Source organism: Gorilla gorilla, chromosome 2 (genome assembly GCF_029281585.2).
Source record: "Gorilla gorilla gorilla isolate KB3781 chromosome 2, NHGRI_mGorGor1-v2.1_pri, whole genome shotgun sequence".
Lineage (NCBI taxonomy): Eukaryota > Metazoa > Chordata > Mammalia > Primates > Hominidae > Gorilla > Gorilla gorilla.
The window spans coordinates 172,524,856-172,544,513 of NC_086017.1; the positions used below are offsets into that span (position 1 = coordinate 172,524,856).

Below are 19,658 nucleotides of genomic sequence, written 5' to 3' on the forward strand. Positions count from 1 at the left end.
CAGGCGTAGTGGTTTACACCTGCAATATCAACACTTTGGGAGGCCAAGGCAGGAGGATTGCTTGAGCCCAGAAGTTCAAGACCAGTCTGGGCAATACAGTGAGATCCCATCTCTACAAATATTTAAAAATTATCTAGGCTTGGTTGTACATACCTGTAGTCCCAGCTACTTGAGAGGCTGTGGTGGGAGGATCATTTGATCTGGAGAGGTGGAGGCTGCAGTGAGCCGAGATCATAACACTGCACTCCAGTCTGGGTGGCAGAGTGAGCCCCTGTCTCAGAAATACTACTACTACTACTAATAGAAATGGTATACAGATTTATTAATGTCCCTGGGGGAGAATCAGAGTGATTACCCCACCACGCAATGGGGCAAAAATGGTTATATACCCCTTCTTCCTTTACTTAGGGGAAAGAGAGATGGGGAAGTGTGATGATTTTAGGGGGATAGTAAATGATTTTCAGGGGAATTCACTGGGCTTGAAGGACATACAGTGGCCTGGAACAAAGTCTGTTGGGCCTGCAGAGCAGACAATGGTTTGTGAGAAAAGTCTGTCCAGGTGTGTTGACATACTTCAGTCTTCTTTCCTGCAATATGAGTTAAGTTAATAAAAACTCAGGAAAAGAACTAGAGGCAAGAGGAAATTGTTTTCTTCTTTTGTGGGTCTGGCATTTAGGCAGATATGGGAACTTCAGAGAACAACTTCATTCTGTACTTTGGGAGAGCCAGAGGATTGAGAGACAGTAGTGAGGGGAGGTCAGAGAAACATTGAGGCTGCTTCCTTTGTTCAGCATGTCAAAGCATCATATTTTGGGGTGTTGGTTTTTGAGCCCCAATAGAGGTCTGGGACGAATAGAAAATTCTCCTGGCAGCTCTAGGCTTTCTCAGGCAGACATGTTAATACAGGGCTGGGGCCATCCTATGGACATAGCCTTCTGCTGCTAGAAGCCAGGCTAGAGTTTGGTGCACTTCTCTTTAGTACAGAGGTTTGGATGGAGTCGTTACATGCTGAAAGTTCTGCAGTTCTTACCATGAGGTCTTCTCTGACCAATCTAACCCCTCACAGGGCCAACTTTCATGTAAAAAGTGAGTAGTTCATTCACTCATTCCACAAATATTAGTTGGGAGTCTTCTATGTGCTGGGCACAGTTTGAGAGTCAGGGAGTCTTAGAATTGTTTGCACTGTTCACTAGTTGTTTTATTTGTACTAGTCCCACCTTAACTAAATAGATGGTTAAATTCCTTGAGGTCAGAGATACTATCTTATTCTTCTGTTTTCCACACTGTATGGAATTTAGCAGAGCCTATTAGTCACTTGAATTTATTAAATATAATTGAGCAATACAACAAATAAAGAAAAACACTTTGAAACAGAAGTTAAGTAACTTGAGAGTTGAGTGGAGAAGAAAAAGTAAATGAAAATACTGAAGTAATGAAAGAGATTATTTAACTGCACCCCCCAACTTTTATATCTTTTTTATGGTCTCCAGAAAATTTGGTTTGAAAAAAAAAATCACTTATTAAAAATAAAAGTCTGAAGACCACTGATGAATTTTATAGGTCCTGAGAGGTGAAGTTAAACAACGAGCTTCCCCTAGAGCTGATTACACAGTATGATTAAGCCAAAGGGGACATGTTGCTCCAGGGAGAGTCTAATCAGAACACATGTTTCCTATCTTAGACCCCCAAATCCTTTGAACTCAGAGGAGCAAATCAAAAGAGGTCTCCAAAACTGTGAGCTTAGAAAAGAGTTACAGTTAGAAGATGAGGTTTCGAGGCGAAATCATTGAAGGTGATTCAACTCAAACTTCAGAACTGCTCTCTGTCCTTCAGAGACTGGGAATTTGATGCCTAAAGAAGTTGTATCCTCACTGGCCTTTTTGACAGGAAGATGAACCTAAAGTTTACCCTAAAAGTTATGCTAACTTCTCTATTTTTGAACTATTCTGAAAAATATTTGCTATTTGCTTTCTTAAGTGTAAGGAAGGAAGGAATCTCTGAGCTACATCATGTAGGTGATATTAAAACTACACTTTTTTGTGTGTCTGATTTAACATTGTTAAAAATAGTCAAAATTTCTACTAGTTTAACATGTATCCAAAGGTTAAGAATAGATTTAAAGAATTTCATTCTTTCTAGATGCTAGGAATATTCTCAGATCTTGCCAGCTCTGCAGCAAATGGAGGAGGTGGTTCTTGGATGTCAGACTTTCCTGGAGGGAGGCCAGGCTGCGGTAGCCCAGTTGTAATGCTTTCCTCTGAGGTGTTGGCATCAGGGCTTGCTTCCACTGCTGTTCTCCCAACAGTGATTTCTAAAGGGAGGCCAAGGTTGGGTAAGGGTCAGGGCTGGCACAGAACTGATGTCAGGAGCTGTAAGACCTAGGGCTGCTTTTACAAAGATGCGTGCATTTTATCTAACAGCCTTTTCCCCTAAAATATCCACAATGTATATTCTATTTCTGTAGTTCTCAGCAGGGTAATTTTTGTCTCCCAGGAGGAATTTAGCAGTATCTGGAGACATTTGTGATTGTCATAATTGGGGGAGGTTTGCTACTGGCATCTAGTGGGTAAGAGACAGATATGCTGCTAAACATGCTACAATGCACAGGGCAGCAGCCACAACAAAGAATAATCCAATCCAAAATGTCAGTTGTGTCAGGGTTGAGAAACCTCATTGTATATTTCAAGACAAGAAAACCAGTTCCTTGCTTAGTGTGCTGGCTAACACCTTACTGATGCATGTGGTCTCCAGACACCAGCATCACTTGGGAGTTCCTGAGAATAACAGATTCTCAGTCCCCACTTGGGATACTGGATCAGAATCTGCATTTTAACAAGATCCCCAGGTGACTTACATGCATCATTAATATTGAGAAGCACCGATAACCTTCTATGAGAACTACAAGGGCAAGGCAGTGAGACAAGTGCTTCAGCATGGCCAAGTCAAGAAGAGACAGTTCTGGCCCTACTTAGGCAACATCTTTAAATTAAAAAAAAAACTCGCTTTTTCTCGGTTTTGTTTTGTGTTTTTAAATTTGCATTGAAGTTTCTATTTTTTTTTTTTTGCTACTTTGTCCTTCTTTCCTTCCTTTCTTTTTTTCTCTTCCTTCCTTTCTCTTCTAGTTACTCTGCTTCATCATTTATCTTTATCTCACATGTATGCAGTGCTTTTCTAGGTCCTTAATTTTGAGTTACTCGTGATACCAAAAAAAGAAAAAAAAAAAAAGGGCAGACACTTATCTCATTAATTAAAGGAAATTGTCCTAGTGGGTAGAATCTGGGAGGGCAGTCATACTTTCTTAAACATAATAATGCAATTAAATTCTACCTTCCCTTCAGTAGTAAGATATTAAAAAGGAAGGCAATAAAGCTCATCCAATACTTATTTGATCAGAAGCCTGTGCAATCAGTCTCTTTGATATACCTTTTGTCAACACAGCTTTAGGTTTTGAATAGGCAATCTAAAACCCTGGAAATCTACCATTTTGATTTATTAGCAAAATTTCTGCTGAACCTAGGTATAATAATAGAACTGATTAAAAATAAAATTTAGTCCGTATGCCATGCAATGTACTGTAGCATTTTAGTTTCATGTTTCTCTAAAAAAAAATAAGTTAAAATTTTAAATTATTAAAACAAACTTCAGTTCAACTTGCTAAACATTTACTTAGCACCTATTGTTTACAAAATGCTGGAATAAAAATTGTGGAAGATTAAAAAAGATTAAGATATAATTTTGCCCTGGTTCATAATCTGGGGTGTGTGTGTGTGTATGTGTGTGTGTGTCTGTGTGTGTGTTTGTGTGTGTGTGTATGGTGGGATGGATATAATATGCAGGGTCTATTCATGTTAAGTATATTAACACACATACCAAAAAAGAGCTGTAGGAGTTTACAGAAGAATATTCATACTTAGTGTTTCTTTGTTATAAAAAAAATAGATTTTGAAGTAAAAAGAAAATGACTGAAGAGGTTCCAGTTCCTAAAAAGCTGTGGTTTTCTCAGTGACATTTTACAACCTGGTTAACAATTACATTAAGTTTCAGGGAAGTTTAAGTAAGGAGCATAGATAGGCCTGATATTCTCAGTAAATTACCACTGCTATTTATGCCTATTTTCCCCAGAATTTCTTTATACTTATATTTTAAAACACATCTTATCACATCTTCATAACTTTTTCTTTTTTCTCATTTAAAACTACGGTAGTACCACAGCAGGGAGATTTATTCTTTTTGATTGTGGATTAAAGTCATACATGTAAGACAACAAAACTCTTATGTAAGTATTGAAAAGAACTTGCTAAAAACCATATGTAATGGGTATTTTTATCAATATAACTGAATAAAATTTATCTTGCTTAGAAATGACTTTTAAATATAATGCCTAAAATGTTATTATGCAAATTTATTCACCTGGCATCTATTAGAGACTTTAATAATAACACTGTAAAAATGAACTGCAACTTTTCCCTAGGATCTAATCAGTATGCAAAAGGACATATGCTATCTGCAAATGACAAGTAATGGGAAAGTTAGTCCTTTTGTTCATACCCTGTGACCTTAGAAATGACTGTGCCAAAAATTACATCAGTATTTGGATGAATTCCTAAATAAATTCAAATTAAATTGAGTCATACTAAAGCTTTATTCAATTAGGCAATAGCATTGAAAGATTCATTTTAAAAAAAGCTAGATAGAACTGGTTTTGTGTGATAAATTTTATAGGGCAGGGCTCACCTTTTGAAATTGGAGGGTGTGTCTTCACTATGTGATATTGAAGATCATTAAGGTAATTATGAATGTGTGTTCACTGCTGTATAAAACAAGTCTACTTCACTAATAATTCTGACCTCAAATTTTCTAAACATACTTTTATTTTCCCCAAGTTCTAGGAGTAATGTACTCTGGATTCAATCCTGTGCTCACTTCCTCCCCTGAGGCTTTTCTACAGCCTCTGGTCACTTATTGCTGGCTCGTTTTGGCTCCACATCAACACTTAGAGAAACTAGTTTACATGGGTTTTTCTTGGTGTGTTTGCTTTTTAAATGAGGTAATGAAAAGGCCTGGTTGGAATGCTGAAGTTGTTCTGGCAACTAAAGGAGTAAAAGCTGGTAAAGAAATTCTTGAAAGGAGTTCAAAACTTCTGCTTCTGAGAAAATAAATGTAAGGGAATTACAATTTAGAAAATACTGAACAGACACATTTTGTTTTGCTCTAGAATAGTTTTTATTTTTTTCCTCTAGTCTTTCACCTTCGAGCATAAACCATGAAGTCAAAAGCTTCTGGGAAAGGGAAGATGAGTCCCATCAGGGCACAGAGGTCAGTTGTACCCTACCTGACTGAGGATATCACCAATATTTCTCTAGGCAAGTCCTGGAGAGGAAGGAAGATAAAGAGGAGAGCTGTTCTTGTGGCAGGAAGGAGGTAACAGAGGCAGCAGGAGCAGATGGTAAGAAAGCCTGTCTGTGGGACGCTCTCTGGGCCACAGTGCTGAATACAGAGCGATTTTAGGCAGGATAAGGACAGAGGGAAAAGAAGAGTGTTTTTTGCTCTATTTCCTTCTGGAAAAAAGGAGAATCTTACAAAGAGATTCTCCTCATAACCACATGGGCAACTGCAGGGTCAGGCAGGGCTGATTCCCCACAATGCTCCGTTTCCGGAAGCTTCCATAATGCTAGAGAGAACTATCTAGATAGCTGGTGGTACTGGTGGATGAACTTAATGGAAGGGGTATCGGGGGAACCTGCCCCTGATTTCACGTAGGTTCTTTTCTATTTTCCCTAAGTGTCAGCCGGTTTGAGAAATAAAGGGACAGAGTACAAAACAGAGAAATTTTAAAGCTGGGCATCTGGGGGAGACATCACATGTCGGTAGGTTCCGTGATGCCCCCTGAGCCATAAAACCAGCAAGTTTTTATTAGTGATTTTCAAAAGGGGAGGGAGTGTACTAATAGGGTGTGGGTCACAGAGATCACATGCGTCACAAAGTAATAGAATATTACAAGGCAAATGGAGGCAGGGTAAGATCACAGGACCACAGGACTGGGGCAAAATTAAAATTGCTAATGAAGTTTCGGCACGCATTGTCATTGATAACATCTTATCTGGAGACAGGTTTTGAGAGCACACAACTGGTCTGACCAAAATTTTTTAGGCGGGAATTTCCTTGTCCTAATAAGCCTGGGAGCGCTATGGGAGACTGGGGCTTATTTCATCCCTACAGTTTCGACCATAGAAGATGGCCACCCCCCGAAGTGGCCATTTTAGAGGCCATTTTAAAGGCACCCTCAGGGATGCATGCATTCTCTTTCTCAGGGATGTTCCTTGCTGAGAAAAAGAATTCAGGGATATTTCTCCCATTTGCTTTTGAAAGAAGAGAAATATGGCTCTGTTCTGCCTGGCTCACTGGGAGTCAGAGTTTAAGGTTATCTCTCTTGTTCCCTAAACATTGCTGTTATCCTGTTCTTTTTTCAAGGTGCCCAGATTTCATATTGTTCAAACACACATGCTCTATAAACAATTTGTGCAGTTAACGCTATCATCACAGGGTCCTGAGGTGACATACATCCTCCTCAGCTTAAGAAAATGACAGGATTAAGAGATTGAAGTAAAGACAGGCATAGGAAATCACAAGGGTATTGATTGGGGAAGTGATAAGTGTCCATGAAATCTTCACAATTTATGTTCAGAGATTGCAGTAAAGACAGGTGTAAGAAATTATAAAAGTATTAATTTGGGGATCTAATAAATGTCCATGAAATCTTCACAATTTATGTTCTTCCACCATGGCTTCAGCTGGTCCCTCCGTTTGGGGTCCCTGACTTCCCGCAACAAAGGGGTAATGTGGGAGTATGTGTGTTTTGGAGGGAAAGTGACACCCAAAACAAGAGTAGGGTGGTCTGGCTGGCTGGACATAGAATAGAAATGGGAGGTCAGGCACCATCGGGGTTGCCAATCTCCTGATCCAGCTGAGAAAGACCTGAGAGTTCCTCAAGCCCAGGTCTGAACATTAGTTGCCAGCCAGGTGCTGCAGTGATGAGGCAGAGGAGCTGGAGAGTGAAGAGTGATGTGTGTGTTTGTATCCAGGTCCTAGTGCCATTCACTCAACTGCCATTTTGGAGAGAAGCAGAGGAAATGAGGGAAATTTAACATGCTCAGCTTTCTCAGGAAGCCAGAGTTAACCAAAGATGCTATTTATTTAATGAAGTTTATCGATTAGAATAAATTTGTATTTTTTCCTCTCTTGGTGGGGTAGAGGTCCACAAAGAATATCAAGTGTTGTAGAAAATAAACAAGCAAAGGGCTTTCTGTGCATAACAAGTGTGGGATGATAAAATTGGCAAGGCTGCTCTATAGGTGTTGTCCATATACCCTGGGGCCTATGGATGTCATTTACATAACTGAGTTTTTTCATAGCTTCAAGAATTTCTAGGTTGTAAAACCATACAGTGAATTTAGAATGGTAGGCAAGACCACCATCATTTAGCATGGTAGACAAGGCAATATATCACAATTGTATTATTGCCATGTTAAAAGATTTTTGCAGTACGAAGCTCTGCTCTGTAATTTTGGGGAGTGTAACTTCCTGTGGGGAGATGTCAGGTGCTGCTGGGATTTGGAACTCTCTAAATGGAACCTGAGAAGAGCTGGAGAAGGCTGTGGGGGCTCCTCCTTATTCTCCCACAGTGGACTTGCTGTTTGTCTTCCTCTTTCCACCTCCAAGTTGACTCTTCCCATCTTTTCTGTGTTCTGTGGTCTTTTTTTCCTTGTCAGAACTGCTAAGTGGGTAGACTGATCCTGGGCACCCCAGAACAAGGACCTCTCAAGATCTTCCAAATCATAGATAACCACAGCTGTCACTGAAGACAGCTCAAAGCCACTTCTTGTGAGAAGAGTACATTTCTTCTATAACACCTGTTCTGAGTCCAAACGAGGATAATCAAAAGTCTGAACAAGCAATTTTCATTTGTTCATTTCAGTTTGTTCTTCAGCGCTGCATTGCAAAGCAATGCTCTCCAATTTTTTTGTAAACTACCATTTCTTTCTTTTAAGTGATTTTAGTTCCTTAAGGAGCCTTGTTTAGCCCAAAATGGAGTTTTCTCCATCTTTGCCCCCTGCCCATTGGCCTCACTTCCCACAACAGGGGAGCACTCATCCATTCTCTAGTCATGAAAATCCCTTTGAAGTGCTGTTTATGCATCTGTCATTCTCACTGTCAAGTTTGAGAATGCAAGTACAGTATTCATTCTGGCCCTGGTTGGTCGGGTGGGCCAGGGTCTGCAGCATAGAGGGTGCGCCTTGATTGGACGCCCTTCCCTGCTGAGTCCCCAAGACCTGTGCCATGGGATCCCAGGATGTGGTTAGAAGCCAGGGAGGTGGTGGGGTCCTGGGGTGGTGAAGAGCATGGAGTTTCTGTGTATTCCCAGCTTGGCCTACTCCAGTTTCCCAGTCTTGAAACTGTGAACATTTGGGGCCAGATCATTCTCTGTGGTGGGGCCTGTTCTGTGCACTGTAGGATGCTGAGCAGCAACCTTGGCTTCCACTCACTCAATGCCAGTAGCACCTCCCTGGTTGTGACAACCACAACTATCTCCAGACATGGCTGAATGTTGTTGTCACATGAGATACCTGGCCTGAGTGAGCAGCTGCTTACCTTCTTGTGTTGTTTTCAAGTCTGGGGAAAGGAGAATTGACCCCCTTGTGGGGATCAAGGCAGATGGATAAGGGGCAAAGATGGGGGAAACCCATGGGCTAAACAAAGCATTCTAAGAAACTATTGTTAACTATTTTTAGGTGTCATGGTTATGTTTTGAAAGGTCTTGTTGGTTGTGTTTAATTCCTTCATTGCGATAAATGTACTGTGTCTGTGTAAGACATTTACAATGGGGGCAACTGGGTGTGGGATGTTGAGAACTCTGCTATCTTTACCACATTTCTATAAAACTAGAATTATTCTAAAATAAAATGTTTATGTATAGAAAAAGAAAGTGCTGACCTTCATGGAGGAATTTCAAACAGCATTGAATCATGAGAGATTGTTGATGAATTTATGCCACTCAAACTTCACACACTGTCCTTTCACCCCATGAAACACGAAGTGTGGAGTAGCTGTTTATAGAGCGCAAAGTAACCCACTGTTAACTAAGTGCTGAGAAAGACCCAGGCAAGAAAGAAAGGCAGACATGTTGAAATGCCCCTTTGGAAATTCATGGGAAAAAGAATCACAAATATTCCCCTCTCTACATAGACATCAATGGCAGTGAGGATATAGATAGTTTAAAATATCTTACTGATAAGGATAGCAAAATACATAGAAACAATATGAGTTCATGAGCCTGTGATTTTTTTTTTATTTAAATAGTTTTTGGGGAGCAGGTGGTGTTTGGTTACATGGATCACTTCTTTAGTGGTGATTTCTGAGATTTTGGTGCACCCATCACCCCAGCATGTACACTGTGTCCAGTGTATAATCTTTTATCCCTCACTCCCCCCGACCATTTTCCTGGAGTCCCCAAAGTCCATTGTATCATTCTTATGTCTTTGCATCCTTGTAGATTAGCTCCCACTTATAAGTGAGAACTCATATATAGAGTTGCCAAATGAAATTCAGGATGCCCAGTTAAATTTGAATTTCAGATAAACAACATTTTTTTTGGTATAAGTATATTCCTAATATTATGTGCTTGGTTCCTGTCAGCTTCAACATTCCTTTCTCCCTCTTCTGTTAGAATCAATTCACATCAGTTCATTTGCTTAACAAATATTTATTGAAAGCTGCTCTGCGTGCTGTGTTCAGGGTGCTGGGAAGAAGAGTAAACAAAACTAGCAGTTTCCTGCCCTCCTGGCGGAGGCGGCGAGTAAAACAAGGAAATACTCCATGGAATTTCAGGAATGGAAAGAGCATCAAAGAAAATGCAAACAAAGAAACAAGAATGACAGGATGGTGGAAACGAAGTGAGGAACGCATAATTCATTTGCGGAGATGTCTGTGAGATGGTGACATTTCAGCAGAAACCAGAACCATGTAAAGTGTAAATCACATGGAGCTCTGGGCAAGTGTGTCCATCTGGTCAGAGGGAATAGCAAGTAAGTCCTAAATCTAATAAAATTCGAAATATTTAAAAGACATTGCCAGTTTTTAGAAGTGGTCTCTTTTGGCCCCCACCTGGCAGTCATTTTTTCATTGTCCATTTTCTGCAACAAATCAGCAGGGAACACAAGGGAACTGGGTAGCAGGCCTTTTCCGCTGCAGCAGGAGATATTTGGGGCAAAGCCCTGCTTGTTCTCATGGGAGATTTTTTTGTGAAAGCCCCCACTGGATGATAAGAGCCAATATTCTCTGAAGTAGGTTTTATCACCCAGTGGGCTCCCCCATGCAAAACTCAGGTCAGGCAGCTGTGGGATGTGCTACCCTTTAAACAATGGAGAGTCTAGCAGTCAGGCTGCTACACAGTTCAACTCAATTAGTTAGATATGATATTAGCTTTAACATACGCAGCTTCTATGAGGCATGTTTCCCCATAAAATACAGAATAAAGAGGCATAGAGTAACAGTGACTTTCTTTTCTTTTTCTTTTTGATGTTCAAAACATTATCCCATTGCTTTGTTAAAAAATAGATATAAATGCAAACAAAAACGAACAATAAATATCATTTTGTATCTGTCAAATGAGAAAAATGTTTTAAAATCTTAATATCTAACACTGGTAAGGATGTGCTGATGCAGGCACTAGTGAGAGTAGAATTCTTTTTTCTTATTTACTCTTTTAAATTGAAAAATAAAAATTGTATATATTTATGTTGTACAACATGATGTTCTGAAATATGTATACATTGTGGAAATTCTAAATGAAATTAACTAACATATACATCACCTCACATACTTATCATTTGTTTGCGGTGAGAACACTTAAAATCTACTCTGTTAGCAATTTCCAAGTATATAATGCATTGTTATTAACTATAGTCAACAACCTTATTTTCTTAATCAAAAGTGCTCCACATCCCCTGGCTTCTGGGCCTTTGTGGTTGGCTGTGTACTAATGGTGGCTCCCTCCCAGCTTCTGCACTGGATTTTTTCTCTGCCTATTTCAGGTCAGTGCTTTGGAAAGTCTTCCCTCTCTCCTGCAATCTCCACTTTTCCCTCTTTACTGCTAATAGCATAAAAGCATGCTATCACTTTTCTCATCTTTTGAAAATGCTCCCTTTGAGCTCATATCATCCTCCAGCTGTTGCATCATTTCTAGGCTTCCCTTCTGTCAAAATTCCTTGAAAACACTATTATACTTGCTGTGTCCAGTATCACTCTTCATCTCTGTAATCTTGTCTGATCAGGCTTCTGGCTTCTCGCTCCATGAAATTACTCTTTATAAGGTTACCATGAGCTCCACGCTGCTTAGGTCAAGGGTCAGTCCTTGTCCTCAGCTGTTGATGATAGATCACTTTCTGCTCTTCAGAGCAGCTGGCTTCTGAATACTTTATTCCTGATTCTTCTCCTACCTCACTCAACACTCTTTCTTGGCTTTCATTGCTGGTGTCTCTTTCCCTTGACTTCTAAACATTGAACGTTCCAGGGTTGAGCTGTCATTCTATCTCTACATGGATTCTGATGTCTTCCAAATTTTGTATTTCCAACCCAGACCTCTTCTCTGAATGCCAGTCTCCCATATGCAACTACCTATTCTTTAGCTCATCAGCACCACCCATGTCATCTGCCCCCAAACTCTTTTCTCTGTCACCATCACCTTGGTCCAAATCACCATAGTTTCTCATCTGGGTAATTTCAGTAGCTTACTAACTGGTCTCTCTGTCTCTACCTTTGTCCCTGTAAAGTCTGTTGTGGAAAGAGCAATCAGAATGATTCTTCTTTTTTTTCTTTTTTTTTTTTTTTTGAGATGGAGTCTCCCGCTCTGTCGCCCAGGCTGGAGTGCAGTGGCGTGATCTCGGCTCACTGCAAGCTCCGCCTCCCGGGTTCACGCCATTCTCCTGCCTCAGCCTCCCGCAGAGTGATTCTTCTTATGCATGCAGATAATGTCCTGCCTATGCTAAAAATGCCAACTTTTCTCCATCTCATTCAGAATGAAAGTCCAAGCCTGAGGCTGCCAAGCAAGGCCTTCCACCCTCCGGCCTCTTGTTCCTCCCCACTCCCCCACCCCTGGCTCACTTGTCTCAGTCACACTAGTTTCCTTGCTGTTTCTCACCAGTCAGCTCTTGCAGCTGACGTCCCCTCCCTGCTTGGATTTGTCTTTCTTCAGATCGACATGACTCTCATCTCCCTAAGCTCTCTGCTTAGATGTCATCCACATGTGAAGCCTCCTTGGCCACTCCACTTAAAATGGTCTCCGCATGTATCTCAGTGCTATATCCCTCTTCTGGGCTTTATTCCCTCCTAACACTCCCGACCCTGCCACACTCCAATGTGTATGTAAGATGCGTGGATTTGTCTCTCCTTCATGTCCCAATCCTGTAACCTGTAAACTTCCTGAGGTCAAGGATTTCTGTTTTCTTCACAACAATATCCTTAGCACTCAGAAGGTTACCCTGCATATCTTTATTGAATGGGAAGAAGAAATAAGTTTTTATCTTGTCATGTGGTCAGCCAAAGGCGCAAAATAATTAGAGTCAGGAATTAATCTGGTTGCCTTTAAAGAATGGCTTTTCAGGAGTCAATTGCTCTTCCTGTTTATGCTAATGGTTTATGAAGATTCTATTATAAATCATACTGCAAACATCATTCTAGAAATAATGATAATTTAAGTAAATGGATATAATAAAGAATGCTAATAGAGGCATGGTTTTCATTTGAAGTAATGATTATAATTATTGAAATTCCATTTGAACATTTTCATGTGTTGAAACAAATTAAATAGAAAATTTATAACAATGTAACTTTTATATAATAATGTGTTACATGCATAATGAAGTATTTAACTTTATCATCATTGCAAGTATTTTTCAGGAAGATTCTTCTGGTAAAAGTAAATTGAAATCTTGAGAGCTGTAGAAGCCAGAGAAATAATAGATGGGCTAATATTGCCCTCTGGTGGAAACATTGAGACATGACAGATTGGATCATTTATTAAAGACCATGCCTTTAGCCCAGAGAAAGCCCAGGAATTGAAAGTTTCCACTTTATTATGTGATCTTACAGTGTTGTGTTAAATTTTTTAATTTAATATTTAAAATCTGAATTATATTAGATAGAAGGCTTGAATAAGCAATGTACAAAAAATACATGATCAATCAACTTCTGGAAAAAGTGTTCAAATTTCATTAGCAATACAAAAATACAAAGTAAGAAAAGACTGATGTACTGTTTCATCTCTCAAATCAGCAGAAAGTTTGAAAACAAGGTGATAGTGTGAGCAAAAGGGCGTTCATATGGTTTGTAGGGACATAAAATGCTACTGCGTTCTCAATCTGGGGTTGTTTTGGTCGGAAGGCTCCGAAGATGTATAAAAATTTGAACATATTTGCCCTTTCCTGAGAAGAGATGCAAAATCCATCAGATTCTCAAAGGGATTCATTCTCTCAAATGTTAAGAACAAGTGTTTAAATTATTTGGGAGAATAATTTGGCAAAATGTGCAAGAAAGTTATGCGTATGTGTATTCCAACATTGTTTTGAATTCTTAATCACTATAAACCACCTAAATATTCAACAGTGGGGCATTTGAAATAAATCACACTCCAGTTCTATGATAGAGTCAAGGTAGTTATTAACAATCGTGCTGTAGAATTAATGATGCCGAAATGTTCTTTATACATGATGAGGTAGAAAAAGCAGTTTGCCGTTTAGTACATGTGATATGATCCTGAGTTTATTGAAACATAAACATATGACGTGCATGAGAAAATATTTGGGAGTATCCATGAAAAATGCCATTGCCAGTTTGGGTAACTAAATGCAATGTGCTTGTCTTTATTTCTAGATAAATTTACAATGAATATATTACTTTTGTAATAAAAAGCATGATAAATATAATATAAAAAGGAATGATTAATTTTCTATCTATTAGAAGATTTGACACAGGAGATTGTTAACTTTTAATTAATCAACTGAACTGAATAGGTACAATTTGAAAAAGCATTTTAGAGGACTAGAACAATAATTACATAATACTCCACATTGTTACTCTCTGCAGAAAGACCTTCTTAATATTTAAAAGCAGTTTAAAAAAATCTGTAAATTTCCAAGCAAATAGAAAAATCTGTGCTATTCTGGACTTTTACAAGACACTAGAGCCTTTGTAAGTCTTTTCTAGAGCAAGACAGAGTGAAATAAAATAGAATAAATTAAAATGAAATAATTTAAAAAATTAGAGCATTATCAAAGGTAACTAGGCCACTTTAAATATACAAATAAACTCTTACAATTTTTTTTGTTATTTTTAGAAAAAAGTTTACACTTCCTTCACCTTTTAGGAGTGAAAGGAGCAAAGGAAGTAAGAAAGGCTTGGGCCGGATGCGGTGGCTCATGCCTGTAATCTCAGCACTTTGGGATGCCGAGTCGGTGGATCACCTGAGATAAGGAGTTCAAGACCAGCCTGGCCAACATGGTGAAACCCTCGTCACTACTAAAAATACAAAAAATTAGCTGGGCGTGGTGGTGGACACCTGTAATCCCAGCTACTAGGGAGGCTGAGGCAGGAGAATTGCTTGAACCCTGGAGGCAGAGGCTGCAGTGAGCCCAGATCATGCCACTGTACTCCAGCCTGGGCAACAACAGGAAAACTCCATCTCAAAAAGAAAAAAAAAAGAAAAAAATAATAAGAGGAGGTGAGGGGAGAGAAGGGGAGAGGAGGAGAGGGGAGGAGAGGGGAGGGGAGGAGAGGGGAGGGGAGGGGAGGAGAGGGGAGGGGAGGGGAGGAGAGGGGAGGGGAGGAGAGGGGAGGGGAGGAGAGGGGAGGGGAGGGGAGGGGAGGGGAAGGGAAGGGAAGGGAGGGAAGCTTGGTAGAGGAGCAATGATTCCTGAACTGGCTTTTTTTTTTTCTTTTTAAACTACAGGTGACCAAACAGAACTTCTCTAGTACAAGTCTGTCTGTCATTCCATTTGACATTATATTGTAGGCATAGCCCTGCCTTCCAGTTCCTTGGCAGTGGTGAAGCAGTATGGAGCTGGGGCAGGGAGGTGGCACATTATAGGACTGTGAGAACACTGCTCCTTTATACATAAAATTCCTACCCAATGGATCACTTGAGGTCAAGAGTTTGAGACCAGCCTGGCCAACATGGTGAGACCCTGTCTCTACTAAATATACAAAAATTAGCCCAGCTTGGTGGCAGGAGCCTGTAATCCCATCTATTTGGGAGGCGAGGAATGAGAATTGCTTGAACCCAGGAGGCGGAGGTTGCAGTGAGCCGAGACCATGCTACTGCACTCCAGCCTGGGTGGCTGGGTGAGACTGTGTCTCAAAACAAAAACAAAAACAAAAAACAAAACAAACAAAACAAACAAAAAATTCCTACCCGAGAAGACTCATGACTCTGGAACACAATGAGTGCAGCTGTTATGGTAAGTGAAACAGCTAATGATCTGGCAGAACCTTCAAGATACAAGGTAAGGAGAAAAAAGCCAGGCGCAGGGTAGTCCACTTGCTGTCTTTTGTGTGAATCTATCTGTGTTTTAAAATGCAGAGACTAAAGGAATTGGCGGTAGGTAGGCATCGCCTCCAGGGAGTGGAATTGGGTTACTGGGAGGCACAGAGAGAGGTGTACTTTCTTTTCACTGCAAACCTTTTGTGCATCCAGCCTTCTGCCTTAAAAAAAAAATCTGCATATGGATCATTCTTCAAACAACAGAAAAAGGAAACCAAATAAAAAAAAATCTACCCAAAGAAAATTTTTTCATAATAAAAATTGTTGCAAGCCTCAGAGCTGGCTCCCATGTTTTGAGCAACATCAACTATTCATGTATTCAGCTGAAGCTCATCCTTAGGTTTTTGATCAAGCTGTGCCATGTTTTTCATTTCCTTTGATAGGGTTTCTCAACTCCCGTCTTGTCAGTGAAGTGGTTTTTAGTTGAACTGTTATTTGCAATAGATGAAAGTAAACAGTGCAAGATATTAATTGTGGTGTTTCTACTTTAAAAACAATCAGATAAAATTCTAGAACAAGATTTGCTGTTCAGTAGGAAGATCAGATTCTTTTCCCTATACACTTAATGCTACGTATTCATGCTCCAGTGCAGACTGCTGGCAAGGTAAAGAGGCTGACAACCAGAGTTGTAATTAGGTCCTGCTTGTTTCCTTTAGAGTTTACAGTCCATAAAGTTCATGGAAATAATGAGAGTCATAGCATTTTGTTATGCATTGAAATGTATTCTCATATGTTAAAGTCCTAATCCCCAGTACTTTAGAATGTGACCTGATTTGGAAATAAGGTCATTACAGATGTAAGTAAAGATGAGGTCACACTGGAGTAAGGTGGGCTATAATCCAATACGAGCATGTCCTTGTAGAAAGGGAAAATATTTACACAGCCACATACACAGGGAGAACTCCATGTGAAGATGAAGGCAGAGACCAGAGTGATGGTTCTACCAGACAAGGAATGCTGAAGATTGGCAGCAAACTACCACATGCTAGGAGAGGGTAATGGCACAGATTCTTCCTCGCAGCAATCAGAAGAAAGGACCCCTGCTAACACTGGATCTCTGGCTTCTGGGATCCAAAACGGTGAGACAATAAGTTTCTGTTGGTGAAGCTGCTTCATTTGTGGTAGTTTGTTGCAGCTGCCCTAGCAAACAACTACATATTCTAGTCCAATTAGAATCAAGAAGCAGAATAAAATTGGAAAAGAGAAGGCAGACCACGACAGGGTGGCCAAATTATCTCCTCCTTTTACAACTTTAAAATCTTTTTTAATGGTAAAAGAGCATTCTGTGTGTGAATAGCAAAATCGAGAAACTCCGGTTCCCAAATCGTCAAGAACCCTAACAGGTGTGATTTATTGAGCACTGACCACAGGTGCCAGCCCTGGTGCTTGGTGTTTTAACTGGATTATCTTTCTTTCTTACAGATAATGCACAAGGTTGATACAATTCTCTCCATGTTACAGGTGAGGACACTGAGACTCAGAGAAATAAGGGGGGAAAAAAAAAAAAATCCCAGGGCTGCACAGGTGTTAAGTAATGAGCTCAAGATTTGGGCCCAAGTTTGATGGGCACTGTCAAATTAAGAATTGCTAAACTATAAATTCATCAACTGTAATTTCGAGATGTTTCTCCAACCTTTCTTTTGAGTATGCAGGATTTGAATTGTTTTTAGAGATAGGCTCTCACTCTGTTGCCCAGGCTGGAGCCCAGCAGTGCAGTTATAGCTCACTGCAGCCTCAAACTCCTGGGCTCAAATGATCCTTCCACCTCAGCCTTCCACAGTGCTAGGATTACAGGCATGAGCCACCATTCCCAGACTGAATTTATCCATTTTAGATAAAATGCAGAGTGGCAAAGCTGGCATTGGGGACAGGTTGAATGGTGGTGCAGTCTTTAGAACCTGAAAAAAGGGGCTGATTGTGTGTGTGTGTGTGTGTGTGTGTGTGTGTGTGTGTGTAGTGGACATTGGTAGTCTGAGCTTGTAGTAAATGATAGTTCTCCTAATGAAATTGATGTGTTGCGATGAGACTCTGAAGAACATGGCAAAAATCCTTTAGCCTATTTTTTATCATTTTAAGAATGGAAGGAAAGTTTTACTGTAGGATAGCCTTAGTGACATCTGGTGATTTTGTAACCTGAAGTCAATTTATCAAGTCAAGTAGATTTTCCTGGGTAGGGAATATTATTTTCTTTTTCATTCACTTGTTGAACAGAGTCTTCGAGTTATTTGGAATTTCTACTAAGTTTTGTGGTTTTTTTAAATAACAATTTTAAACTCTATAGCTTCCCATAGATTGTTCCATAATGCTAAAATTTATAACTTAATCCACTCAATATATGACATTTGGCCATAAGAAAATGATATGTAAGTTACCATACTTAGTGAATGTTTTTGGAATAAATAGTTCTGGGCACATCTGTCCTCTCTACAAAGTAAGAGAAAACTTGTTTTTCTTCTAACTTGAACATATGCTGTGGTTTTTTTTTTTTTTAATGGTGAAAAGATATATATATATATATATTCAGAATTAGGCAGCTGGACTCAGTTTAGATGATCCCAATTTTGTTGGCAACATCCAAAGCATTGTAATCAGGAGCCAGTCGAACATATGCCTTCTTCTCTCCATCAGGCCGAATCAGGGTGTTGACCTTGGCCACATCAATATCACAGAGCTTCTTCACAGCCTGTTTAATCTGGTGCTTGTTGGCTTTAACATCCACAATGAACACAAGTGTGTTGTTGTCTTCTATCTTCTTCACGGCAGACTCAGTGGTCAGCGGAAACTTGATGATAGCATAGTGGTCAAGCTTGTTTCTCCTGGGAGCGCTCTTCCGAGGATATTTGGGCTGTCTCCGGAGTCGCAGTGTCTTCGGCCGCCGGAAGGTGGGTGACGTGCGGATCTTCTTCTTTTTGTGGCTGTGGACACCTTTCAACACTGCCTTCTTGGCCTTTAATGCCTTCGCTTTGGCTTCAGCTTTAGGAGGGGCAGGAGCTTCCTTCTTCGCTTTCGGCGCCATCTTGTGAAAAGGGTCCATATGCTGTGTTTTAAGGTAGATTTTTATTTAAATGCAAAACCTTGTTATTTTAAATATCAAATGAAATCTTATTTGCTTTTATCTTCTCTTATGCATTCCAATTAAATTTTGTAATATATTGGCTCTTTCCCCTTATTCATGGGAAGTTAGTAAGACAAAAAAAAAGACATATAGATGTTTCATTTAAAATTTTGTCACATCTAAATAAAGTCTAGCAAAATTGTTGTATCTAACACCCCGTAAGAATGGTATATTCTCCCACAATCTTCTCTCATGTAATTTGAGAGATTTGTATTTTTGCTCTAAAGACATGCATAACCTCTGAGCACTTTTTTTTTTTTTTTTTTTTTGCGACAGAGTCTTACTCTGTCTCCCAGGTTGGAGTGCAGTGGCGGGATCTCGGCTTATTGCAACCTCCGCCTCCTGGGTTCCAGCAATTCTCTTGTTCCAGCCTCCCGAGTAGCTGGGACTATAGGCGCGTGCCACCATGCCCGGCTAATTTTTTGTATGTTTAGTAGAGACAGGGTCTCACCATGTTGGCCAGGCTGGGCTCAAACTCCTGACCTCAGGTGATCCACCCGCCTAGGCCTCCCAAAGGAGCATTTTTTTTCTTTATTTTTGTTATACAACAGCACATGTGAATAACTATGAGAAGCCATTAAAAGTCTTCTCATTGGGGAATAGAGAGTTTCTTTAAATCACTTTTACAATAACATTTATTGCCCTGTTTCTTTCAGGTGTGTGATTTCCAGTTTACTCATGTAAGTTCTCTGATGAGCTGCCTAGAGGCCTATAACCCCGTTCCTATCTACGGCACTGCCCAAATAGTTATTGGTCTTACAGCATGACAAAGCATTTTAAACAAACCTCCTCTGTTCATCCAGACTCTTTGTATGAAAGAGCTCTGAAACCAATCCAGGCACAGATGGCCAGGTTTTACCAGTGTTCCCAGCCTGTGTAACATCCCCCCCGCCACCATTTTCCACAGTGAGATAGATGGAGTGGAAAACAGTATTAATCTTCGAAAGCAGA

General features: G+C 40.0%; 1 protein-coding gene across 1 annotated transcript; it reads right to left on the bottom strand.

Moving 5' to 3' along the window:
• Positions 1-18,074: 18,074 nt before the first annotated feature.
• LOC109026425 (large ribosomal subunit protein uL23-like) lies at positions 18,075-18,619 on the bottom strand. Its single transcript, XM_055381206.2, has one exon. The coding sequence runs from the start codon at positions 18,606-18,608 to the stop codon at positions 18,138-18,140; it is 471 nt and encodes a 156-aa protein (XP_055237181.2). The 5' UTR covers positions 18,609-18,619; the 3' UTR covers positions 18,075-18,137.
• Between the last annotated feature and the right edge of the window lie 1,039 nt (positions 18,620-19,658).

Coding starts and splice junctions, on each gene's coding strand:
- LOC109026425 (XM_055381206.2), bottom strand. CDS start 18,608: ATGGCGCCGAAAGCGAAGAAGGAAGCTCCTGCCCCTCCTAAAGCTGAA.